General features: G+C 51.6%; 2 protein-coding genes across 2 annotated transcripts; both read left to right on the plus strand.

Annotated features, from left to right (window-relative positions):
* The first annotated feature begins 5,086 nt into the window (after nucleotides 1–5,086).
* Nucleotides 5,087–18,596, plus strand: Fbxo24 (F-box protein 24). The gene is made up of 10 exons (XM_051161220.1): nucleotides 5,087–5,182; nucleotides 5,491–5,583; nucleotides 5,684–5,867; nucleotides 7,838–8,076; nucleotides 8,690–8,924; nucleotides 10,480–10,638; nucleotides 11,223–11,344; nucleotides 11,529–11,660; nucleotides 17,398–17,568; nucleotides 18,172–18,596. The coding sequence occupies exons 1-10, from the start codon at nucleotides 5,111–5,113 to the stop codon at nucleotides 18,532–18,534; spliced, it is 1,770 nt and encodes a 589-aa protein (XP_051017177.1). The 5' UTR covers nucleotides 5,087–5,110; the 3' UTR covers nucleotides 18,535–18,596.
* A 1,495-nt stretch (nucleotides 18,597–20,091) lies between these two features.
* Pcolce (procollagen C-endopeptidase enhancer) lies at nucleotides 20,092–26,072 on the plus strand. The gene is made up of 9 exons (XM_051161231.1): nucleotides 20,092–20,265; nucleotides 20,985–21,093; nucleotides 22,344–22,602; nucleotides 23,416–23,540; nucleotides 24,017–24,153; nucleotides 24,458–24,738; nucleotides 25,391–25,468; nucleotides 25,567–25,737; nucleotides 25,858–26,072. Exons 1-9 carry the CDS (start codon nucleotides 20,174–20,176, stop codon nucleotides 26,010–26,012), a joined length of 1,407 nt encoding a protein of 468 aa, XP_051017188.1. The 5' UTR covers nucleotides 20,092–20,173; the 3' UTR covers nucleotides 26,013–26,072.

A 26,072-nucleotide genomic window follows, 5' to 3' on the forward strand; every position in this document is an offset into this window, starting at 1 on the left:
CTCGCCCCTCCCCCTCCTCGGGGCCGCCGTAGTCGCCTCCGGAGGGAGGAAGCAAGGGTCAGGAACCCCGAGGACCAATCATGAACCAGAGACGCGTTAGAACTGACCAATCAGAAAACGCCAAGGGGGTGGAGCCGCTCAATTCTAGACTACAGTGAGGGACGGGAGGGGCTAAGAGCGGAGCACCCGCCAACGGCCGCGGCTCCTGGCCGGCCCGCCCCGCGCAGCGACATCCAATCACAACTCTGGAGTCTGGAGATGGAGCCAATGAGGCCCACCCAGGAGGCGGGGACTACAGCTCTCAACTTCAGGGGATTAGAGACCCGGAGACCGCAAACCCTCTTTCAACCAAGACCAATTGCAACCTAGATACAGGCGAGTGACTGTCAAGCACGCCAATTAGAACCTCCAAATGGAACCTGTCCCGGCCTCCTCTCTGAGGGACGGCTCTGTCTACCAATGGCATGGGCGTGGAGATGGTTCTTTCACGAAACAGGAGGCGGGTGAGCTAGAGTTTTTGAGAACCAGGTAAAGATAGTAAACACCGCACGCTGGGCGGGCAGGCAGTGCAAGATTAGAGCTGGGTGCTAGCTGGACATATTGGGGAGCAAGCTGGCGTCCGGGAAATGAGAAAGGGCGAGGGATGCCCCAGGCCAGCGGTCAGGCTATTGTCTCAACAGAAGGGACCATTTCTGGCTGCGCGGGATGAGTCCCTGCAGGGGACATCTGGGTGAGGGGCTTTCCAGCTCAGACAGGGAAAGTTGCCAGCTCCACCACAGACCCCTTGGAGAAGACTCGTTATGCCCAGACCAAAATTTAGAGACTACGAAGAATATCGGGGTCTTGTAGAGCAAGGTCTTCGTTTTATGTTTTTCCTGTCTTGTTGGTTTTTCGAGACAGGCTTTCCCTTTGTCGCCCTGGAGACCAGGCTGGCCTCGAACTCAGAGATCAGCCCGCTTCTGCCTCCCAAGTGCTGGAACTGAAGGCGAGCATCATCACCACCGCCCAGCTAAGAGCTTCGGGTTGATATATATGGAAACTGAGGCTGAGCAAGTCTCAGGCCTCCACGTGGGACTCTTTCCCCTCTTTCATAATGGACGTTGTCTATTGGAAACCTCTTACTTGAAGCCTGGTGTCGTGCCAGCACTTGGGAAGAAGAGGCAGAAGGATCGGGACTTTGAGGTCAATCTCACAGCAGCCTGAGCAATACGGCGCAAAACTAAACTTTTTTTTTTTTTTTTTTAACTTCTTGAGGTGAAATGGAATACAGAAAGGGTTCCCAGATGCAAGAGGTAGTAAAGAAATCTTTTTTTTTTTTTTCAGATTTGTTTATTTATTTTTTAAACAATGTTAGCGTTTACTGACCGTCCCAGTGTGGCTCTGAGCCACTAGGAAAACAGGTACCTCCACGCCCTTAATCTCCTTAGCTCTTCTGTTGTAGAATTCCGTCTTTCTGAAGACAGGATGCTTAAGCCAGCTTTCCCACCCCCACCCCCCCCCCCCCAGAACTCTGTAGTAACCCAGTCCCACCAGGAATAGGGGCAGCTCCAGTCTTGATTTTGGGCACCATTTACCGGTGTCTGCTCACTGACCAGTGTCCACAGTTTATCAAGGTTGATAGTTAGGCAGAAGCTCCGGTTCCTCCTTAAGTGGTAATGACTCATATCAACTTTCCCAGACTCACCCGGAAGATACTGTCCAAATTGATCCTGTGGTACGGCATGCCACCAGCATTACCTGCCCCCCGACCTCACCCCACCCCCACCACTACCCTTCTGGGCGCTTCCAGAACTTACCATTGTGGCTATAGCTGTGGCTCCCATGGCCCCATCAGTTCACAGTCTTGCTCTCGTCTGGGTGGCATGGTGGCCTAAAGGAAGGGAGGGAGCCTGGTTGCTGAGACAAGACCTCATTTGGCCCTGGCTGGCCTCCTGCTGGCTATGTAGCTAGGAATGTCTGTGAGCTCCTGACGGTCCTGTCACCACCTCTCAAGGGCTGGGATTCCATCATGCAGGGCACATTCAGAGAGCTTAAAACCCTTTGTAGTAGGGCTGGAGAGACGACTCAGAGGTTAAGAGCACTGACTGCTCTTCTAGAGGTCCTGAGATCAATTCCCAGCAGCCACATGGTGGCTCACAACCATCTATAATGTGATTCGATGCCCTCTTCTGGCCTGCTGGTGTACATGCAGGCAGAGCACTGTATACATAATAAATCTAAAAAACAAAACAAAACCCAACAACAACAACAACAAAAAACCTTTGTAGTGACTGAAGACCCTATGTCTGCTTTCTCTGTTGCCAGTACCTGAAGTTCCCGTCTCACAAGTCACACCTGCTATGCTGATGTGCCTCAACTTATTAAACGATCAAAGCTCAGGGGCTGGGAGAGATAGTGTAGCTGCTTAAGACTGTATCTTGAGCTGGGCGCAGTGACACACCCCTGCAATCCCAGCAGGTAGGTGGATCTCTGTGAGTTCGTGGCCAGCCTGGACTACAAAGGGAATCCAGGACAGCCAAGGCTACACAGAGAAACCTTGCCTCAAAAAAATCAATACACACACACCCCACCCCTGTCAAAAGTGTATCTTGACCTTACAAGATTCTAGTTCTGTTTGAAGTACCCAACAGAGTGGCTCACATCAGCCTGTATAGCCAGCTGTGGGTAGGGTGGGGGAGCACTGTCTGGCTACCACAGGCACTGCACTCACTAGCACATTCCTCCACCCATACACAAAGGCACACACAATAAAAAAGAAATTAAATCTTTGGCTGGGGAGAGAGGTATCTCAGATGCTATGAGCACTTGCTGCTCTTACAGAGGACCCAGGTTTTGTTCCCAGCAACCACGTGGCATCTTAACAACCATCTGAAATTCCCAATTCCATGGCATCCAGGCATTCATATGGTACACATATGTGCAGGCAAAACACACACAAACATTTGTTTTACAAAGGAAATGTTTAAAAAAAAATAGCTGGATAGGGCTGTAGAGCTGGCTCAGAGGTTAAGAGCACTGGCTGCTCTTCCAAAGGTCCTGAGTTCAATTCCCAGCAACCACATGGGGCTCACAACCATCTATAATGAGATCTGGTGCATGCATGCAGAACATTGTATACATAATAAAAATAATAAAATCATAAAAAGGTGAAAAAATAGCTGGATAAAGTGGTGCACACCTTTAATCCCAGAAATCAGGAGGCAGAGGCAGGTGGATCTCTGAGAGTTCAAGACAGCCTGGTCTACATAGTGGGTTCCAGGCCAGAGCTACATAGTGAGACTCTGTCTCAAAAATAAATAATGAAACATTCAAAATTTGGACTTGCTAAATGGCTCAGTGGACAAAGGCATGTTCAATTCTCAGGACCCATAGGTTAGGAGAAGAGAAAACACCTTCAAGTTGACCTCTACCTGTGTATAGCACACACACATACAGTGTAATAACATTCTTTTTAATCATTAAAATTCCTTCTTAGCTTGCCAAAGTAGCTGTTTGCTAGTTACCATAAGAAAGCAGGTGTTTGAATCCAAGGTCACGCACAGGCTAAGCAGAGGCGCCACACTTGCTACATCTCCTAGTTACCACAGAGAAATGGAGTTGGTGTGGGTGGTAAACAGCTGGCTGGAGCAGTCAGTAAATGGATCTGCTGCGCCTTTATGCACTGGTTGTCTAACAGGATTAAATCCTGGGAAAGCCATGTTCTTTATTGGTATAGACCTTCCCCTGCCTATCAGAAACAACCCCATATGCTGTTTCTCCTGCAGTGTTAATCCACAGAAAATGCTGAGTGCCTTGGTCTGGAAGCCTCCCTGTACTCCAGAGCAAATTCACCCTTTCCTCGACCTTAATAGCTTGTCCTTCATACATGCAATGATGCCACTGCTTGCTGGGAAAGCAGCATGTAATTTGGGGCTTGGTTCCTTGGTTCCTTGCTTCCTTCCTTCCATTCATTCTTTCTTTCTTGGTTTTTTGAGACAAGGTTTCTCTGTATAACACCCCTTGCTGTTCCAGACTAGCTTTGTAGGCTGGCCTTGAACTCACAGAGATCCGCCTGCCTCTGCCTCCTGAGTGCTGGGATTACAGGTGTGCGCCACCAGTGAGACTGTAAAGAATCTGTGCTTAGTTGTTCACACTTGCATCTTTATTTTTTAACATTTATTTATTTTATGTATATGAATGCTCCTTTTGCATGTACACCTGCATGACAGAAGAGGGCATCAGACCCCAGTATAGATGGTTGTGAGCCACCATGTGGTTGTTGGGACTTGAACTCAGAACCTCTGGAAGAACAGCCTGTGCTCTTAACCCCTGAGCCATCTCTTCAGCCCATTGCATCTTGTTCTCGTGAGCAAGAACTCAGAGCAGGGTCCCCTTTTCTCCATTGTCACTGCTCGTCAAAGTTTTATGTACTTTTTTGAGACAGTATCTCATAATGCAGCGATGCAAGCTGGCCTCAGACTCATTATGTAGCTAATGATGACCCTGAACTTCTTTCCTCGCTCTCCTGTCTCCACTTTCCAAGTGCTGGGGTTGCAAGTTGTGCACCACATGTTGGGTTTGATCCCACGCTGGGGATTAAACTCAGGGCCTTGTGGCATGATAAGCAAGCACTCTGCCGACGGAACTTTCATCCAGCCCCTGTACATTTTTGGCTTTCTACTCTTGGGATCCAAATCTGTGGAGGCCTGGGACTACTCAGGAGTCAGCGGTTTTTCCCTTCAGAGTTAAAATAAAAAGCGAGAAAGTCTATGACTATGTCCTAAAGGGGGAAGGACTCACCACCCATCAGTAGTTCACTCTTCATGTCTCCAGTAACACGTGGGTCCCCTGAGCCATCTGGCAGCCATGTCTGTGCTGGAACCCAGAAGCTAACTGTGGGGTCAGTTAAGGAGAATAGGTCACAGTCGCTGGACAGTGAGGTCACAAAAAGGGTTTATGTGCCCCAGACTCTATGGGGGTGGGGCCTAGATGATGATAGAGGGGCCCTAAAGGTCCCCCAAGCCCAGACTAGGGACATGGTGTGGGAAAGGCAGCGGGGACGGAGGCCTGGGGCCTGGGGAGCCAAGGGGCCTGGAGAGATGAGGGCAGGAGCAGGGAGGGCACAGTCAGGATGGTGAGGAGAAGCCGGAGACAGAAGCTGCAAACATTGACCAGGCTGTGCAGACAGGAGGAGGGGCTCAGGGTGAGGGGGGTGGCAAGGCCAGGGAAGGGCAGGGAGTTGACTGGCAACAAGAAATCCGGGGATAGGTCAGGGAATAAGGCAGGCAAGGGAGGGTTGAGGGCCTGAGGCCCTGGAGAGAGAGCGGAGGGGGGGCTGGATTTGCTAGCATAGAGTTGGAGTTCCATGAGCCCAAGGCAGGATTTACAAAAATAAATAGTTTGAGAGCAGAGAAGAAAAACAGGTGTCACACACACACACACACACACACACACACACACACACACACACACACACACACACGGAACCCCTCTGTCCCCTTTCTCTGGCAGGTGAAGCGCAGCTGCCCTTGTGGCCTGGAGGCTGGGAGTGAAAAAAAGGAAAGAGGGAACCCTATTTCTGTTCAGTTGTTCCCCCCAGAGCTGGTGAGTCTTGAGGGTTTGGTGAGGATTGTGAACACAGGGCTGAGGGACAACCTGTGACACACATACACACACCCCCCCACCCCACTTCCTCCTTCTGCAGGTGGAACACATCATCTCGTTCCTCCCAGTCAAAGATGTTGTCGCCCTAGGCCAGACCTGCCACTATTTCCATGAAGTATGTGATGCCGAGGGCGTGTGGAGACGCATCTGCCGAAGGCTCAGTCCACGCATGCGTGACCAGGGTTCTGGTGCCCGGCACTGGAAGAGAGCTGCCATTCTTAACTGTACACTTCCCCTCAGTAACTTCTTCCTCTCCTTCCTCAGTCCTTCCTTACTCTAGGAACCTCCTTCTCTGTCAGGTTGCCTCCCCCCGCCCCCCATGACCTTGGACACCCCTCCCAATCTTTTCTCTGGAAGAAACTTAGTCTCAAACATATTCCATGGGGTACTCCCTTCAAGGTTCTCTGACCACCTCTGACAGACATACCATTCAGAGCTCTATTATTCAGCCCTGTCTGCCTGCATGTAGCAACTCTTCCAGGTCTTACCTTAGAGACACTCCTTCACCCCAGACTAGGAGTTTCTCCCTCTTGTCACCGTGTGTGTGTGTGTGTGTGTGTGTGTGTGTGTGTGTGTGTGTGTGTGTGTGTGTAGTCACATGTGGAGGCCTGGTTGTCTTCCTCTCTCCCCTCTCTACTTTATATAGTTTTAAATAGTTACTTTTATTATTTTTTTAAAAAAGATTTATTTATTAGTTTACAGTCTTCTGCCTGGATGTATGCTTGCAGGCCAGGAGAGGGCAGCAGATCTCATTATAGATGGTGGTGAGCCACCATGTGGTTGCTGGGAATTGAACTCGGGACCTTTGGAAGAGCATCCAGTGCTCTTAACCTCTGAGCCATCTCTCCAGCCCCCGTTACTTTTATTTTATGTGTATGGGTGTTTTGCCTGCATGTATGTCTGTGCAGCACATGCACGCAGAGGCCATGTGGGCTAGAAGAGGACATGGATCCTCTGGACCTGGAGTTACAGTGCTTCTGAGCTGCCACACTGGGAGCTGGAAACCAAACCCTCTGAAGAGCAGCCAGTGCTCTTAGCCACTGTGCCATTATCTCTCCAGCCCTGCCTTATATTTTGAAACAGGCTCTTCCACTTGACCTGGAGGTTGCCGCTTTGACTAGACAGAATGTCCAGCAAGCCCCAGGGATTCCTCTCCTCTGTCCCGGCCTCCCCGTTTCCCCCAACCAGTGCATGTGAGGCCTAAACTGTCCCACAGCAGCTTTGACGTGGGTCTCTGGACTCAGGTTCTCTGGCTTGCACAGCATATAACCTCATACATTAAGCAGTCTCCCCAGCCTCTTGCCAACTCTATGACAGTTGAAATGGAGTAATACCTCTCATCTTCATGTTTATGTATGTGGTGTATTCGGGTTTGCATGTGTTCAGATACCTGTGCATATTGGGATGTGTGTGTGTGTAGAGGCCAAGGCTGGTGGTAGCAGGAATTGCCTCCAGTCACTCTTCCTCTGTACTCAGTGAAGCAGAGCCTCCCAGTGAACCCCAGAGCTAGTCTCCCTAGCCAGCTTGCTCTGGGGACCCCCTTTCAACCACTTCCAAGGCCAGAATTGCAGACAGGCCAAGAAGCCCATCTGGTATTTGTATCTTACTACTGATCCTCATGCTTTTGAGGCAAGGACCTAACCACTGAGCCACCTCCGCTGCCAGAGATGAAGTAATTCTTTGTAGTGGTGGCTGTCCTATTTATTGTATGGCAAGTAGCAGTGCCAACTCCCTACTTATGACACCCAGTGCCCCTGAAGGGCAAAATCACCCCAGCTTGAGAACAGTGGCCCACACACTCCACTTGGGAAAGGCCCTACCTAATTACTTCCCTCACACACACACTGTTTAGACACAGCTGCTTGGAAGGCACAGCCACACCCAGAGGTGAGAGAAGATGGCTGCGTTCTCTTGGCCATCCCTTTCTCTCTCCTTTCTAGCTCTTTTCTGTTCATTCTCTACTTCCTTGATGTCTCTGAAACAAGGCTGGACTAAAGAGGTGCTTCCTAAGAGGCACACGTGTGGCCCGGGATGAAGTGGGGTAGATGTAGGGTATAAAGCCAAGTTTTCTCTGTCACCCCAGGAAGAAGTCAGGTCCCTAAGTCCTAGGGATGGAAAAAAAAATCTAGCTCACCCAAGCTCTCTTGCCATTCATGCTGCCTCAGCCTTGAGACCATGTCCTCCTGTTCTTCAGATACGAAGGGCCTGTATTTCCAGGCGTTCGGAGGACGCCGCCGATGTCTCAGCAAGAGTGTGGCCCCTATGCTAGCGCATGGCTACCGCCGCTTCCTACCCACGAAGGACCATGTGTTCATTCTGGATTACGTGGGGACTCTCTTCTTCCTCAAAAACGCCCTGGTCTCCTCCACCCTTGGCCAGATCCAGTGGAAGCGGGCCTGCCGCTATGTGGTGTTGTGTCGAGGCGCTAAGGATGTGAGTGGGGAATTACGGCTGCTGTGGACTCACCTCTTCCAGGAGAACTCACCAGTCCTGAGGGGGTCTCCCTTAAGGAGAGTCATCAGGGCATGTGCTCTCTCATAGGGACCGTGAAAGCAACCCATTTCTCTGTCATTTATTTGGTTTGGTTTGGTTTGGGTAGTGGGTGGGGGGTGGGTTGGGGTGGAGGGGGTGGGAGGGGGTGGGTTCTGGCGCTGGGAACTGAATCCAGGACCTTACACTTGCTAGTCAAGCACTTCTACCACTGCACAGACTACAGCCCTCAGTAAGCTCTCATATCTTTTCTTTTATCTTTCTTTCTTTCTTTTTTTCTGGGGAGGGGGGGATTTTGAGACAGGGTTTCTCTGTGTAGCCCTGGCTGTCCTGGACTCGCTTTGTAGAGCAGGCTGGCCTCGAACTCACAGTGATCCGCCTGCCTCTGCCTCCCAGAGTGCTGGGATTAAAGGCGTGCGCCACCACCACCAAGCCTATGGCTCTCATTTCTTAACCTTGGACCCAAGCATTTCCTTTCCCCATCCCATGACCCACTTCCTCCAGCCTCATCCCATTCAGAGCCTTAGATCCCAGACAACATCATCTTGTTCCACAGTTTGCCTCCGACCCAAGATGTGACACGGTTTACCGTAAATACCTTTATGTTTTGGCAACTCGGGAGCAGCCAGCAGTGGTGGGCACCACCGACAGCCGGGCCTGTGACTGTGTGGAGGTCTACCTGCAGTCCAGTGGGCAGCGGGTCTTCAAGATGACGTTCCACCACTCCATGAGCTTCAAGCAGATCGTGTTGGTTGGCCAGGAGACACAGCGGGCCCTACTGCTCCTCACAGGTGTGACCTGCGACCTAAAAACCAGTACTTTGCAAATGTCTAGGAGATTCTTCAGAGCCTACTGGTGGGGGGGGGGGGGGAGAAGGAAGAGAGGGGTCTGTCAGAGAGGGTTCTACCTGCTGCCTGCTCCAGCTCTCAATCCCCAAAAGTTCTAGAATTCTGCATAGAATTTGAGAACAAGGTCCTTCTCAGGCTGGGGACTATAGATCAATCTATGCAAAGCACCCAGTTCAACTCCCTGCACCAAATCAACTGGGTGTGGTGGTGCATGCCGGAACCCCCAGGACTGAGGAGGTACAGCCAGGAGAATCTTGCGTTCAAGATTATTCTTAGTTACATAGACAGTTTGAGGCCAATCTACATAAGACCTTGTTTCAGAAACAAAGGAGGAATGCTGTGTAGCTGGCACAGTGGGGAAAAAGACTTGCCGCCACAAGCACACAGATACGTATGAGCTTGGATTTCCAGGACCACCAACATAAAGGCCAGGCATGGCGGTACAAGTCTGTAATCCTAGCGCTGTTATGGTGAGACTCGAGGCGGAGACAGAAGGATCCCCAGGAGCCCTCAGGCCATCTAGTTGTAGTGATGCTGGTGAGACTGTAGCTCCCACAAGGTGGATGGTTAAGGACCAACACCCAAGGCCGTCCTCTGACTTGCACACATGCACTGTGGCACGTGTGCCCACACGACGATGCTTTTCTAAAGTAGTTTGGAAATCACTGCTGTAGTGAATATCTGATTTTAAAATCTAACCCCCTCCTAACCGCCACGAGGGGTACTTTACTTTATACCCCAAACTGCCCTCCTCCCCACTTTCCCAGTGTCCTCTAGAGTTGACCGCACCCTCAAGACTGAGACCCCGTGCACTTCAAATGCCAGGCAGGGACCTAAATGCCCAGGCTTCGTTCTTCCCAACACTCAAATTAAGAGTCTGCAACATCTAATCACTAGGTTTGCCCTCCGCTACCCTCTCATGCTGAGGCACCTCCCTGTTTTATTTTCAGGGTGAGGTCTGGGGGCTGGAAGCCACTCTTTCTCTTTTCTCTTTTACTTTCCCTTCTTTTCTTCCTTCCTTCCTTTTTTCTTTCCTTCTTTTTGTTGTTGTTGAGACAGAGTCTCACTATGTAGTTCAGTCTTACCTAGCCTAGAACTTACTATGTAGACCACAGTGCCCTTGAACTCACAGAGGCACCATACTGCGAGTGTGTGTGTGTGTGTGTGTGTGTGTGTGCACGCATGTGCATGCACATGTCGCAGCACACATGCAGAGGTCAGAGAACAATTTTCTGAGGTCATTTTCTCTTCCCACCACAAGTCTCAACAGTTGAACTCTGGCTGTCAGGCTTGCACAACGTGTGTGTGTGTGTGTGTGTGTGTGTGTGTGTGTGTGTGTGTTAACTTACATAGCCATCTCATCGGCCCTCTCCCCGTTTCCTTGCAGCTCTACACTAGGGCAAGCAATGTTTCTATTGAGTGTCTCATGGGACTTTTGTCTGTCTACTGAGGAGCCCCGTCCTCTGTGTAATTCTATGCCTCCCTTCATTACCCCCAGAGGAGGGAAAGATCTACTCTCTGGTAGTGAACGAGACCCAGCTGGACCAGCCACGCTCTTACACAGTACAGCTGGCCCTCAGGAAGGTGTCTCGATGCCTGCCTCACCTGCGTGTGACCTGCATGGCTTCCAACCAGAGCAGCACCCTCTATGTCACGGGTAAGAAGCCCCTCCCAGGGTTAGGGACATGGCTCCAAGGGTAAAAGTACCAGGGATAAGCTCGAGGCCCCAGAACCCACACAGAGCTAGATTTAATAGCACATGTGTGTAATCCCAAAGCAGAGACGGGGGGGGGGGTCCCTGTAAACTTGTGGGCCAGCCAGTTTGGCATTAAAGCCACAAGAGGCCCTACCTCAAACAAGGTGGAAAGAAGGCCCATAATAACACATGATGTTGTCCTCTAACTATGTTATGGATGCTATGGCACATATATGCCAATACCTATTACATATCTCACACACACACACACACACACACACACACACACACACACACACTGGAGAGAGACAGAGAACTACGTCCCTCTTTCTTAAGACTCTAATGTAAATCTCGGGCAGATCCTGCCACTCAGTGACATCCCTTAGAGCACCCTGGTGACTGTGTCTAGGCTCCCAGGTACTGGGGGCTGATGTGTTGACTCTGAGACTTCCTGCAATCCTTCAGCTTTTGCCATCACAGGGAGGGCTTTATCCCTAGGAATTGGGTACCCAAAGCTGCTGAGCTGAGGGCTCCCGACCCCCCAGACCAGGGGGGAGTGTATTTTGAGGTGCATACCCCTGGGGTGTATCGTGACCTCTTTGGGACCCTTCAAGCTTTTGACCCTCTGGACCACCAGATGCCACTTGCTCTCTCCCTGCCTGCCAAGGTAGGATGCTGGTGTGGAGGGTGGATGGCGGGGCAGTGGAGGGTGGTGTAGAGCACAAGGTCTGGCTGGGACAGGGGACTCGGGGAGAGGAGCCCAGCTGGGATCAGTTGGGGGTGGGCAATTCTGGAGATGAGTTTCCTGGGGATGGATTGCTCACTTGCTCTTGCTGTTGTCACCCGTCTAGGTCCTGTTCTGTGCTCTTGGCTACAATCATCTTGGCCTGGTGGATGAATTTGGCCGGATTTTCATGCAGGGAAATAACAGATATGGGCAACTGGGCACTGGAGACAAAATGGACCGAGGGGAACCCACACAGGTGAGATTGTTTCCTGGCAGCTGTCATCCAGTCTCCTAGCCCTGCACCTAGCTACGGTTCCATATTTCCCAGAAACCACTTTCTTCTCCTCCTCCTCTCCTGGGCAAAGCGAAGCCCATCATGTGTAACACCCATGGTGCTGTTGCTGCAGGGCTGCCCTGGGCTGGTACCAGAAGGTGTGTTCTGTGCAGTGGTGCACGCTATGTGAGCAGAAGGGTTGAAGGAAGGTGCGGGCTGGGGGACCTGGCTGGGCTGAGGTACCAGAGGAGGTGAGCTGCAACTTGAGAAGACGGCCCCGGAAGTAAAGTGGCTGTGTGATCCCAAAGATCTGAGGGCAGATCCCGGGCCCCGTGTTAAAAAAAAAAAAAAAAAAAATCCTGGGAGCACCTGTTGATCTTTTGTTTTGTTTTTTGAGACAGGGTTTCTCTGTATAGCCTTGACTGTCCTGGACTTGCTTTGTAGACCAGGCTGGCCTCAAACTCACAGTGATCCACCTGCCTCTGCCTCTGCCTCTGCCTCTGCCTCTGCCTCTGCCTCTGCCTCTGCCTCTGCCTCCCGTGTGCTGGGACACCTGTTGTTCTTAGCACAAGCTCAGTCATTAATTTTACTAATGGAGACTCAGGAGCCAGATGCTGGGGTGAAGCCTGTTAGCTCAGAGAGGCAGAGAAAGCACCCAGCTGACCTTCCTCAAAAGGAAAACTGCCTCTTTCCCCAGGCCGTCTCAGAAAACCTCCAAACTGAATGCCCCTCCCTCCCCTCCCTATGTGGCCTTTTAGGCCCTCTATGGGTCCTCCTGACTTCCTCTTACTGTCTCTGGTCTTTTCTCCCTATGTTGACTTCCTGTCAACTGGTTGCCTGCTCTACCTCTTGACCTAGGGTTAATCTTTTTTTGTTTGTTTGTTTGTTTGTTTGTTTTGTTTTTTGGTTTTTTCGAGACAAGGTTTCTCTGTGTAGCCTTGGCCATCCTGGACTCACTTTGTAGACCAGGCTGGCCTCGAACTCACAGCGATCAGCCTGCCTCTGCCTCCCGAGTGCTGGGATTAAAGGTATGCGCCACCACGCCCGGCCCTAGGGTTAATCTTTTTAAATCTGGCTTACAATATGCAAGCAGAAAGCTCTAAGATTAAAGATGTGTGCTAGGGCTGACCCAAACCAGAACTAGAAAAGGGTTTTTTTCCCCCAGTAAACAACACAACCTTGGGGTTCACAGTGTGATCAAATATCCTGCAACCAACACCTAAGACACCAGCACTGGGAGGAAGAGGCAGAGTGATCAGGGGACTCACTGGCCAGCCAGCCTACTCAGTGAGCATTAGGTTCAATGAGAAACCCTGCCTCAAAAAATGCAGTGAAGGCCAAGTGAGGAACACACTCAGCATGCATGAATACATGTTCCCTGCACACATAGGTTTTTTTGTTTTTTTTTTTAAAGGTGCCTTTGAGAGGGTTCAGGTAGGGATAGGGAAAAGCGGTCCATGTAATGAGGACAGGGCAATGATGACACTTATGCATAAAACAGTAAAAAGGCTAGCCAGATGGACTGGATGCTTCCCAGTGGTAGTGCGCTTGCCTAGCATGTACAAGACCCTAAACTGAAACCCTAGTAGGAAAAAAAAAGTGAGTTTGAGGCCAGCTTGGTCTACAGAGTCTAGGACAGCCAAGGCTACACAGAGAAACCCTAACTCAAAAAACCCAACAACAACAACAACAAAACAAGTACAACACACAAAAAACAACAGGCTGGAGAGATGGCTCAGAGGTTAAGAGCACTGTCTGTTCTTCCAAAGGTCCTGAGCTCAATTCCCAGCAACCACATGGGGCTCACAATCATCTATAATGAGTTCTAGTGCCCTCTTCTGGCATGTGAGCAGAATACTGTATACATAATAAATAAATACATCTTTAGAACATAAAAATAAAATTTAAGTCACACGCCTTTAATCCCACACTCAGGAGACAGAGGCAGGTGGATCACTGTGAGTTTGAGGCCAGCCTGGTCTACAAAGTGAGTCTAGGACAGCCAAGGCTACATAGAAAAACTCTGTCTTGAAAAATAAACAAGTAAACAAAAACAAACAAACAAACAAACAAACAAACAAAAATCTCCAGAGCCGGACATGGTGGTGCACTTGGAAGACAGAGGCAGGTGGATCTCTGTGAGTTCGAGGCCAGCCTGGTCTACAAAGTGAGTCCAGGACAGCCAGGGCTACATAAACAAACCCTGTTTTGAAAAACCAAAAAACAATTAAAATAATAATAATTTTAAAAATTAAAAATAAACCCAAACAAACTGGACTTGGTAGCACAAACCTCTAATCTTTTGTTTTGTTTTGTTTCTCAAGACAGGGTGTGTCTGTGTAGCCCTGGCTGTCCTGGAACGTGCACTATGGACTAGAGGCTGGCCCAGAACCCAGAGATCCACCTGCCTCTACCTCCTGAGTGTTGGGATTAAAGGCGTGGGCTGCCGCCCTGCTTCACTGTTTGTAATCTTAGCAGTAGGCAGAGGGAGAGAAACTGGGAGTTCAAGGTCATTTAGCTCCAGGGAATTCACAGCCACTCTCTGGGTCTCTAGGAAACGCAGTCTCAACTAGAGAGTGGTGGGTGGAGAGAGAAGGGAGGAGAACAAAGGGTTGCTCAGGTGAGAGCAAGGAGGGTGCACTGGAAACTGCTGGGTGTGAGGCAGGGTCTTAGTGGGTACAAACATGGGCAGATCGATTTGAAAAGGAGACATGGCAGCTTTGCTGGTCCTGGAATAGATGGCAGCCATCCAGAGGTCACAGATACAGGTAGTTGGCTATAAGTCCACAGGAGGCCAAGAACACACATCACACCAGGATGCCCATGGGAGGGTTGGCAGCACTTGAGACAAGATTCTGGCTGGTGTGTGGTGGCAAGAAGGGAAGAGAAGAGCCATAGCAGTGGATGTTTTAGGAGCAAATGAGCAGATATGCAAAAAGGATGGCTGGCTCAAAGAAGGGGAAATAAATAGTTCAAATTTAGACCATTTGCAATGAGAGTAAAAAAACACTGACCTGGAAATGTCTATATGACAAGTGGGTTCCAAGCTGAAACAAGACCGGAGGACAGAGTGGCAGGTGTAGGCAGTATCCATCACTGTCACAGAGGAATGAGAAGAGATGTCCTCAAGTCAGGGACAGAGTTTGGCTGGTCGAATGCTTACCTAGCATGCATGGGACCCTGAGTTTCATCCCTGGCACCACCAAAACAGGCACAATGACGGGTGCCTATAATCCCAGCGCATGGTATGTGGAGACAGACCATAGCAAATCGAAGAGCATCCTCAGCATCATAGTGAGCTCTAGGCCAGCCAGGCTACATGTGACCTGCCTTAGTTACTGTTCTATTGCTGTGAAGACACACCATGACCAAGGCAACTCTTGTAAAAGGAAGCATTTAATTGGCAACCTGCTCACAGTTTTGGAGGCTTAGTCCATGATCATCATGGTGGGAAGCAGACAGACATGGTGCTAGAACAGCGGCAGAGAACTTTACACCCTGACCCACAGGCAGGAAGGAGGCAGAGGAGAGAAGGGAAGAGATGGGGAAAGGAGAGCGAGAGAGAACAGGCCTGGCATGGACAAACCCCACCTTCAGCAACACACTTCCTCCGAGGCCACACCCCCTTCAACAAAGCCATGCCTTTAATCCTTCTGAAACAGTGCCAGTCCCTGGTGACCAAGCATTCAAATATATGAGCCTGTGTGGGTCCATTCTCCTCCAAACCACCACAGGACCTATCCCAAAATCATCCCAGCTGGGGAGACGGTTCTCCAGGTAACTCTTTGCTACCAAGCCTAACGACCTGAGTTCAATCCTGGGATCCACATGGTAAGCAGAAGTTGTCCTCTGACCTTTGTGTGTGTGCTGTGGCACACTTGCATCATGCACAAATGTAATTTTTCAAAACAATAACCAAACAAAGACTTTATGAAATACCTCACATAGTATAATCACATCTTCTATTAAAGTACACGATGTTTAACCAGGCCTGAGGGTAGGGGAAAGTCTAGTCAAGGCCAGCCTGCCACTGCACTGAGCTTAAAACCAGCCTGGCTATATATATCAAGTCTTTGTCTCAAAATAAAAAAGTAAAAAACGGGTTGAGGAGGATACAGTAGAGTGTTTGTCCGGCATGTGTGATCCAGTACTGTTTACAAAACTGTAAGTACTTGTTTGGAAAGCAGTAAAGTTTATCCAGGACTAGAGGACACTACAGTGTTTGCTGTGCAAGCAGGAGGATCTGAATTTGACTCCCAGAAAACATGCTCAAAAAAAAAAAAAAAAAAAAAAAAAAAAAGGAAGGAAGAAAGGAGATAGAAAAGTCAGGCACAGTGGTGAATGACTGTGACCCTGTGATGGAGAGGCAGGGACTGCCTGGAGCTCTCAGAGAGACAAGGCGGACAGTGCCTCAAGAAGGACAGCTAAGGTTGCCCTCTAAACACTACACAGATGTGCTCGCCTGGGTACACACCACCAACACATACAAAGATGCTAGTATGGAGAAGTTAGTATGCGGTGGTGGGATTTCCACTTTGACTCTGGAGACAAACTCTCACTATATAGCCTGGGTTAGACTTGAACTCATTTAAATCCTCTTGCTTCTCCATGCCTGGCCTTTTTGTTTGTTTGTTTTGTTTGTTTGTTTTTCGAGACAGGGTTTCTCTGTGTATCCTTGGCTGTCCTGGACTTGCTTTGTAGACCAGGCTGGCCTCGAACTCACAGTGATCCGCCTGCCTCTGCCTCCCGAGTGCTGGGATTAAAAGTGTGTGCCACCACGTCCGGCTTGCCTGGCTTTTGAAGTTGTTACTTTCTAGTATTTCATAATTAGGGATTTATTTTTACTGTGTGTATGCACATGCAAGAGTGCACATGTGTGTGCATACAAACATGTGTGCAGGTTGCCAGGGAGGCCAGAAGAGGGCAGCCTTCTTCATTTTATTTTATATTTTATTTTTTGGCTTTTTGAAACAGGGTTTCTCTGTGTAGTCCTGGCTGTCCTAGACTCACTTTGTAGACCAGGCTGGCTTCAAACACACAGCAATCTGCCTGCCTCTGCCTCCCAAGTGCTGGGATTAAAGGCATATGCTACCACACCCGGTAGAGGGCAGCCTTCTTAAGGAGGAACATAATTCCTAAGGAGCAAGAGATGAAACTTTTTAAAAAATAGATTTGTTTATTTTATTTATTCCATATGAGTGTTTTATTTGCAGATGAGGGCATCAGATCTCATTATAGATGGTTGTGAACCGCCATGTGGTTGCTGGGAATTGAACCAGGACCTCTGGAAGAGCAGGCAACACTCTTAACCACTGAGCCATCGCTCCAGTCTGAGACAAAACTTTTTACCAGGGCTGGAGAGGTGGCTCAGAGGTTAAGAGAACTGACTCTTCGTCCAGAGGTCCTGAGTTCAATTCCCAGCAACTGCTGGTGGCTCATAACCATCTACAATGTAATCTAATGTCCTCCTCTGGTGTGCAGGTGTACATGCAGGCAGAGCACTGTGTACATAATAATAAATAAATATTAAAGAAAAACTTTTTACCAAGTGCCAGAACCCATGTAGTCAGATTCTGGGGGTCTTTGTGGGCACAGGAAGGAACAGATAGCTGCCAGCTTGCACAGCAGAGTTGACTTTCTGGGACAAGACCCTGTTTCCTTCCAACACCCAAGACGGCATTAAAGCCCCTGGCTATGCTGTCTGTCTGTCTGTCCGCAGGTTCATTATCTGCAACGCCCCATTGCCCTGTGGTGTGGCCTCAACCATTCCTTGGTGCTGAGTCAGACCTCGGATTTCTGCAAGGAACTGCTGGGGTGCGGCTGTGGGGCTGGAGGCCGACTTCCTGGCTGGCCTAAGGGGAGCGCCTCCTTTGTCAAGCTGCATATCAAGGTCAGAGCAGGGTCAGGCAAGCAGGCCTATAGGGAGGGTAGAGCACTAGAGCCAGGTGGCCCACAGGATTATAGCTAGGACTGAACTTACTGTCTCTCAGAGAGTTTTAGCAATGTATTTGGGAGGGGTTATGCCACAGTGTGCCTGTGGAGGGCAGAGGGCAACTTGTGAAAGCCGGTTGGTTCTCTTCTTCCTTGAGTTGTTCACCAAGCTTGGCCACACGCTGAGCCATCTCAACGGACTCCTTTTTCAAGTAGCCTCTCACTGTGTAGCCCAGGCTGGTCTTACCTCTAGATTTCTAAGGCTTTCCTGTGTCACCATGCCCAGCTTACAGCTCGGACCCCTGCCAAGGCCCCATTGGTTCCTCGCCCTGGTGCCGTGAACTTTCCCTTTCTTGCCCCACACACTGCTCCCTGCCTCTCCTTAACTGACCCTGCTGGCTTTATCCAAGTTCACATGGTGCTGGGCCACAGCAAGCTGAGGCTCACTCGCTGGTTCAGGGCCTGCCTTAGAGGGCTCAACATAGCATCAGGCTCAGGCGGCTTCCAGGAAGCCCCTGGCAGCAGAAAGCCTCTCTCAGCCCCACCCTTTCTCTCCTCTAAGGTCCCCTTGTGTGCCTGCTCCCTCTGCTCCACCAGAGAGTGTCTCTATATGCTGTCCAGCCATGACATCGAACAAGGCCCTGCCTATCGAGACCTGCCAGCCAGCAGGGTTGGGGGAAGCCCTGAACCTAGCCAGGGGGCTGGAGCCCCCCAAGACCCTGGGGGAACAGCCCAGGCCTGTGAGGAGTACCTCAGCCAGATCCACAGTTGCCTCACATTGCAGGACCGGATGGAGAAGATGAAAGAGATTGTGGGCTGGATGCCCTTGATGGCAGCCCAGAAAGATTTCTTCTGGGAAGCACTGGACATGCTGCAGAGGGCAGCTGGAGGGAGTGGCCCAGGCACCTCAACCTCTGAGAGCTGATCCCCTCCTGAATGAAGTCAGGCCCTGGGCGAGGGCTGAGGAGAGATGGAGTGGCAAAGAACACTGTGTATACTGGGGTGGGGAGTGGGGGGCGGGGGTTTGTGTGAAGTAGTGCTGGACATGCCAGGGGAGGGGAGGGAACTCTTTTATAATGTTTGGGGGGCTGCCCAGGAGGGGCCCCTAATCTGACTATCATGGACAAGAAATTTGATGGACAATAGAATAAAAGGCTAAAGCAAGGCCTGTTTCAAAACCCTGGGGCCTTATGGGGGACAAGGGGCAAGGTATGTGGGGGGGGGCTGGCTAGTGAGGAAGGAAAAACAGAAAGAGCCCAAGTTGTTGGGTCACTGAGAAGTGCCAACACCCTGGCTCACCTTGCCTTCTCAGTCCAGAGGCCTCACTTCAGTCTGTCTGATGTGGCCGTCTGGCCTGGTCTTGTGGAATAACTCCATGGACAAACCGTATTTTCCCAGTCTGGAGCCTTGGCTGGGTCTGGAACCTTAACTCGAGTCTGTTCATTCTGTTTGTGACAGAGCCTCACTGTGTGGCCTGGGCTGACCCCTTTAATCATGCCGACGCCATTGCCAGAGAGCTAGGATTACAGGCGTGCCGTCATCACACCTGCATCAGACCAGTAGTCTGACCTTCACTTTTGGGGGTCCCTCACCCCTAGCCCTCAGCCCTGTGAAGTCACCACTCTGTTCTCCATTGTTTTCAAAGCCCAGTCTCTTCTGTCCTTTTCCCTGACTTTTTGCTTTTCCCCTCTTTGCCCGGGGCCAGGGATACTCCGTGCCTCTCTTTTGTTTTTGTTTTTTGTTTTCGAGACAGGGTTTCTCTGTGTAGCCTTGGGTGTACTGGACTCACTTTGTAGACCAGGCTGGCCTCGAACTCACAGAGATCCACCTGCCTCTGCCTCCTGAGTGCTGGGATTAAAGGCATGTGCCACTATGCCCAGCCTCTGTGCCTCTCTTAACCCATCTCCTGTACCTTAAAATAGTTGAAAGAGAAAATCAGAGGTCAGAACTCTCCTTCCTTGGCCTGATCTGGTCTAGTGTTTAATGGAAAGCCATAAGTATGTGCAGAAGATCCTGTGCAAGGGGGCTGGCCGGTAGTCCCAGCACGTGGGAAGCTGGGGCAGGAGTAGTGAAAGCTCTGGCTGTCTAGGCAACAGTACAAAGGATCCAGAAATGTGCGGTACAAAGGATCCAGAAATGTGCGGTGGATGGCCAAGTGACTCAAGGGCATCCTCTCTGGATGCTGAGAGAGTGACAGGTGAAGAGGTCCAGTCTTTGCCTGTAAGTCTACAGGGAAGACCAGGTTCTCAGGCATGGGACGGAGTGGAGTTACAGATGACATGGCTTGATGACTAGATGGTGTTCTTGCTGCCCCTCCTTGCTCCCAGCATTCTTTAGTCAATTAATATATGTCCGCGACCTAGAGGGGCCCCTGCAGGGACTCAACCACTGTCCCAGCTGTCTCTCTGTCCCGCCTCCCCTGCCGCCCGCCCAGTTGGCCAGTCCCCACGCCCACACACCCAGGGCTGCCTCATCTGGTACTGATTATCCTGCTGCTGCTGCTGCTGCTGCTGCTGCTGCTGCTGCTGAACTCAGCTGCTACTTCCAGCACTCCCCCCTCCACAATGCTGCCTGCTGCCCTAACCTCCCTACTGGGGCCATTCCTTGTGGCCTGGGTGCTGCCTCTTGTCCGAGGCCAGACCCCCAACTACACCAGGTAGGTCTCATATCTTTCGGATGGCTTCCAGAGGGAGCTTCAAAAATGCTTGTTTGTGACTCCTGGGAGGGCTGTGCCTGTAGCTCCTGCAAGCTCTTCTGCTACCAAGCCCCTCTCGTCTTCAGGTCTGAGCTCTTCCTGTCTGCCGCAAGGCACTGCTGCTGTGCAGACTCTGCCTCTGTCCCCAGCCCTCCACTACTGCTCTTCTGCCCTAACCCTCCCCCTCCACCCACAGCCATGTCCCTCCATGGAGCTCGAACCCAGAGACAAGGCCTTGACCTTGCCTGTTAGCTGACACTCAGGAAATGAGGTTGGGGGAGCGCAGGAAGCAGAAAGATACCTTAGCTGGAAGTTGGAGCAGGGCAAAGGTGGGGGAGCCCCTTACTGTATGTCCACTGTGGCTCCCCTGATCTCTCCTGTCCCCTCCCCCTCATGGCCTCGTGGCTTGTCACATCTGGAAGTAGTTAGGCGAGGCTCCTGTCCTTGACTGCCAGGCAGGACAAGAAGGGGGGTAGAGAAAAGCTAGGGGTGGGGGTGAGACTGAGGAGGATTCCGGGAATTCCTGTCTGGCGTGGGGGTGGAGCCTCTAGGGGGATGGAGAAATGGCCCCCGCAGCCTAGCCCCACATCGCCTGGTCCTTGGACAGGAGTCCCTGCCTCACAGGCTGAGGCTTTGCCAGCATCTTCCCTCCTCACTGTCTGGGCTTTCCCATTCTCCAGACCTGTGTTCCTGTGCGGAGGGGATGTGACCGGGGAGTCGGGGTACGTGGCAAGTGAGGGTTTCCCCAACCTCTACCCCCCAAATAAGAAGTGCATCTGGACAATAACGGTAAGAAGGCCCCAACCAAATCCTGACAGCCCAGGGATCACCCCAGCACCAGGCATCACCTGGGAAACCCTCTTCTCTGCTTGATCACAAGGGTGTCAGGCCCCACAGTAACATGCCCGATGTATCCCGCTCTTCTTCCCCCTTTGTCCCACCTCACGACTGGAAACTGAACTGAACCCTGAGACTTACACATGTTATGCCAGAACTACTTTACCACTGAGGTACATCCCAGCCATTTATTCATTTAGGGTGTGTGTGTGTGTGTGTGTGTGTGTGTGTGTGTGTGTACGCGCACGCGCTGTGCATGCATATGTGCAGAGGTCAGAGTAGGATGTCCGGTGTTCTAGAGTTCGACCACTCCCCACCCTACTACTCTACTTCCCTGAGACAAAGCCTCTCATTAAATCTAGAGCTAATCTGAAGGCCAGCAAGCCTCAGTGGCCCTCCTGTCTCTGACTACCACGGGGGTAAGGGTACTGGAATATGTGTGGAAACTTAAATGCAGCCTTTCCCTCTCCCCCCAAGACAGGGTTTCTCTCTGTATCCTTGACTGACCTGGACTCACTTTGTAGACCAGGTTGGCCTTGAACTCACAGAGATCTGCCTGCCTCTGCCTCCCAAGTGCTGGGATTAAAGGCGTATGCCACTACCCCTGGCTTAAATGCAGCCTTTTACATGGGTTCTGGGGATTTGAACTTGAATAAGTGCTCTTACCCACTGTGCCATCTCCACAAACCCCTTCCGCTACTGTTTTTGAGAAATGGCCTCTGTAAATTGGGGCCTTTGCATTTATGATCCTCCTGCCTCAGTTTCCCAAATGGCTGGAACCACAGGCACACACCACCATTCCAGGAGCTGAGCCTTATTTCTTCGTTGTTTTTTGTTTTTGTTTTTTTTTTGGAGATGGGCTCACTGTGTAGCTTAGGCTGGTCTTGAACTATGAGGCAATTCTTCTCTTTCAGCGGTAAGTCCTGGGGTTACAGGAGTGAGCTGCCATACCTAGCTTAAGCACTAGTTTTTTTTAATGGATATAATTGCTAGGGCCCCACTCCTAATGCGCTCCTGTTCTCTCCCTCCAGAGACCATAAACACGGAGCAGAGCCCAGGCCTTCTGTGTTGCACTGGCCAGGGGCCTTTCTAGTTGTGGCTATTTCTTTCTCTAGTAAATACTTAAGGGAGGGGCCGATGCCCACTGTCACGGTTGTTTGGGGCCTGATTTTGCAGGGGTACCCCCATCCCCCTTTTGTCAGGTGCCTGAGGGCCAGACTGTGTCCCTGTCCTTCCGAGTCTTCGATATGGAACTCCACCCTTCCTGCCGCTATGATGCTCTGGAGGTCTTTGCTGGATCTGGAACCTCAGGCCAGCGTCTTGGACGCTTCTGTGGCACCTTCAGGCCTGCACCTGTAGTCGCCCCGGGCAACCAGGTGACCTTAAGGATGACCACAGACGAGGGCACTGGGGGACGAGGCTTCCTGCTCTGGTACAGCAGTCGGGCCACCTCAGGCACTGGTGAGCATCCTAGCCTCCTCCTTTCCCTCTCCTGGCCCCACCCCGGTTCAGGTCCCCACCCCTACCCTAACCTCAACCCTCCCCAGATTACTCCCAAGAGTTAGGGCCACCATTACTCCCTTTCTTCTCACTAACTGCCCCTTCAGTCCCTCCTCCCCGTCTTCTCTCCTCCTCCCGCTCCCACCTACCCCTCTTCCAGGGCCTCCCCCAGGTGCGAGGCGGAAATGGGTCATGGACCCGCGGGTGGAATGGGCGGCCTGGGGTTACTGGGACGGTGAGTAACTGCCCGCCCCCCCTCCGCAATCGGGCTCCTCTGACAGGAGTAAGGGGGCACCCTGAAGCTCTCGGGGACGAGGATTCCCTCACCTGAAGCCCCCTCTACCCGGCTCTGGGATCCCGATTGCGGTCCCATCACCCCCTCCTGGCAGCACAAGTCTCTGGAAATGTTTCAGGCAGAGACCTCATCAGAGGGGAGGGCGCCCTCACAACGTGAGAGCTCTCTAGCCTGCTAAAGAAGATTCTTCTGCTAGGCCGGGACGGAGAGATGGGATCTCCTAGGGGAAGAGGCGTGGTGTGGCGGTGGGCTAGGGAGGGGCCAGAAGGGATCCATCCAATCATCTCCTCTCTGTTGGGTGCCCCAGCCTCTCCTTCCCACCTGTTTGCTAACCTGCCTCCTGTACTGTTGCCCTTCTTGTCCCCGTCATCTTGAGACCCAGACTTCCTAACTGCCTGCCAGCTCCCAGGCTAGAGCTCTCCTCTAGCTGACGGAGGGTCTCCACTGCCCCCCACCCCGTCCCTCTCTTCCTTTCTCAGAGCACCAGTTTTGCGGGGGGCGGATGGAGAAGGCACAGGGAACCTTGACCACACCCAACTGGCCTGAGTCGGATTACCCCCCGGGCATCAGCTGTTCCTGGCACATCATTGCACCCTCGAACCAGGTACTGACCTTCTTGCCCAGGCTGCCCACCAGGCACCCAGGCACCATCTTTACATCACACCACCAGTAAAACTTTACTGACCATCTGTGTTCTGATCCCCGAGCTCGCCCTGGTAGAGACCAAAACCAGACCCAGCTGACATGCAAGCAAATAATAGATGCGCAATTGACTGGCCTGAGGAGAAGGAAATATAGGGTCCTGGTAGGAACTGTGTGTGGTGCTATTGGGGTGGAGTTCTGCCCATTGGCGATGAGCTAAGATGGACCTGACCTTGCCCACTAGGGCAAAGGATGCTCCCTGTAGGGTATGGGCATGTGTGGGTAAGACCCTCAGTGTGAAAGCATTAAAGGGGAAGCGAGGGGACTCACTAGTGATGCTACTACCGAGTAAGTACTCCTGGGGGCTGAGAGAGAGTCAGCAGGGCACCGTTCGGTCCACCCTGGCCTGGCCTGCCATGCAGCCAATGCCCCTACCAGGTGATCATGCTCACCTTTGGGAAGTTTGATGTGGAGCCTGACACATACTGCCGCTACGACTCTGTCAGCGTGTTCAACGGAGCCGTGAGTGACGACTCGAAGCGGCTGGGGAAATTCTGTGGAGACAAGGCCCCTAGGTGAGGAACGGGTCCTTGGACGGGCAGTGTTGGGGCTAAGTGCATCCATGTGAATAGTTGCCAAAGGCCGGAGAGGGTGTGGGGGAGGCTCGGCTGACCAGGCAAGAGCTGAGCTCCAGGACTCCAAACCACTGGTCAGAACAAGTTAGAGGGGCTGGCAAAGGTGTAGTCTTTCCTCTGGAGTCTACAGTGTCTCCATGGACTCTGATTTCAGAAGACTAGTTTAAGCTTGGCCAGCGGGACACAGAACAAGGTGCTCGGTTTTGCCTTGACACCTCAGTGAATGCCCCTCTGCCTGTTGCAGCCCCATCTCTTCTGAAGGGAATGAGCTCCTGGTTCAATTTGTATCGGACCTCAGTGTCACCGCAGACGGCTTCTCAGCCTCCTACAGGACCCTGCCACGGGATGCCGTGGAAAACGAGCCAGCCCCAAACCCAGGGGAGGATGTCCAGCGTGCTCCCCAGTCCCGCTCTGAACCTAAGACGGGAACTGGGCCAAAAGTCAAACCACCCATCAAACCAAAACCTGAACCTACAGAAAAACCAGTGGCCTCCCCTGATACCCAGGCGATTCCAGTGGCCCCAGGTGAGTGTGAAAAGGCAGAAGAAGGTACTGAAGAGATGGCTTAGTGGTTAAGAGCACTGGCTTCTCTTCCAGAGGACCCAGGTTTGATTCCCAGCCCTCATATGGCAGCTTAGAACCATCTGTAACTCCAGAGACACATGCAGGCAAAGCATGCATATATACAAAAGTGGAAGAAAGTACTAAGGGAAGTACTAAGTTCCTCCTTGGTTTAGTCAGTATCCATCCATCCATCCATCCATCCATCCATCCATCCATCCATTTAACACTTGTTGGTGCCTACCTCCTGTCAGTGTCTGGGACTGGGACTGGGACTGGGAGGCAATGCTGGGTGGAGCTCTGAGTTTCCACCCATATGGCTGTTACAATTTCATAGGTGACCAGCTAGGGCAGTATTTGCCTAGAATCTTTCAATGAGGGCTGAGAACATATATGTTCAGAGGTAGAGCATTTCTAAAATTCTCCCAATAAGGGGCTGGAAGCTTGGCTCACTGTAGTGTGTCTGTCCCAGAGTCCTCTAGTGAGGGTCTGGGGCATGACTCAACTGTGGATCACCTGCCTAGCATGCATCAGGCTCTGGTTCCATTCCTAGCTGAGGAAAATGGTCCTACTTGCCAGGTAGGCAACAGTCCCCACACAGCTCTGTCTTTCCTAGATGCTCCCAGCATCACCTGCCCAAAGCAGTACAAGCGATCAGGCACCCTGCAGAGCAACTTTTGTGCCAGTAGTCTGGGTAAGACTCTCTATCCTGCCCTTCTTACTCCCTATGCCCACCCCGAAGGCCAGCCCTAGCCTCGTGACTCCTCGTCTCTCACCCCCATCCTTCCACAGTGGTGACGGGAACAGTGAAGTCCATGGTCCGGGGCCCAGGTGAGGGCCTCACTGTCACCATCAGTCTCCTTGGTGTTTACAAAACTGGAGGACTAGACCTGCCCTCTCCGCCCAGTGACACCTCTCTGAAGTTCTATGTGCCCTGCAGGCAGATGCCTCCCATGAAGAAAGGTAAGAGGCATGGAAATGGGGCGGGTACTGAGTACACCTGGTCATGACACCTGACCAAGAAGGTGCTTTGAACAAGGTCTGATAACTTGACCTCTCAACCCCACCCCTTCTCCTCTCCAGGAACCAGTTATCTGCTGATGGGGCAGGTGGAAGGAAACAGAGGCCCTGTCCTTCCTCCAGAAAGCTTCGTGGTGCCCTACAAGCCCAACCAGGACCAGATCCTCAAAAACCTAAGCAAGAGGAAGTGTCCCTCCCAACCCAGACCAGTTGCCTGAGGTCCTAACCAGACACAGCCTCAGAGTTTGGTGCCCTTATCCAAATAAATGTTTCGCAAC

The sequence above is a fragment of the Acomys russatus genome, chromosome 19 (assembly GCF_903995435.1).
Source record: "Acomys russatus chromosome 19, mAcoRus1.1, whole genome shotgun sequence".
In the NCBI taxonomy this organism is placed as follows: Eukaryota; Metazoa; Chordata; class Mammalia; order Rodentia; family Muridae; genus Acomys; species Acomys russatus.

Excerpts from the sequence above, each read along its gene's own strand:
- Fbxo24 (XM_051161220.1), top strand. The coding sequence starts at position 5,111 with ATGGTGAGGAGAAGCCGGAGACAGAAGCTGCAAACATTGACCAGGCTG. Across the intron at positions 11,345-11,528 it reads CTCTCTCCCTGCCTGCCAAG|GTCCTGTTCTGTGCTCTTGG; the intron begins GTAGGATGCTGG and ends TCACCCGTCTAG. Across the intron at positions 11,661-17,397 it reads ACCGAGGGGAACCCACACAG|GTTCATTATCTGCAACGCCC; the intron begins GTGAGATTGTTT and ends GTCTGTCCGCAG.
- Pcolce (XM_051161231.1), top strand. The coding sequence starts at position 20,174 with ATGCTGCCTGCTGCCCTAACCTCCCTACTGGGGCCATTCCTTGTGGCC. Across the intron at positions 22,603-23,415 it reads TCGGGCCACCTCAGGCACTG|AGCACCAGTTTTGCGGGGGG; the intron begins GTGAGCATCCTA and ends TTCCTTTCTCAG. Across the intron at positions 24,154-24,457 it reads TGTGGAGACAAGGCCCCTAG|CCCCATCTCTTCTGAAGGGA; the intron begins GTGAGGAACGGG and ends TGCCTGTTGCAG.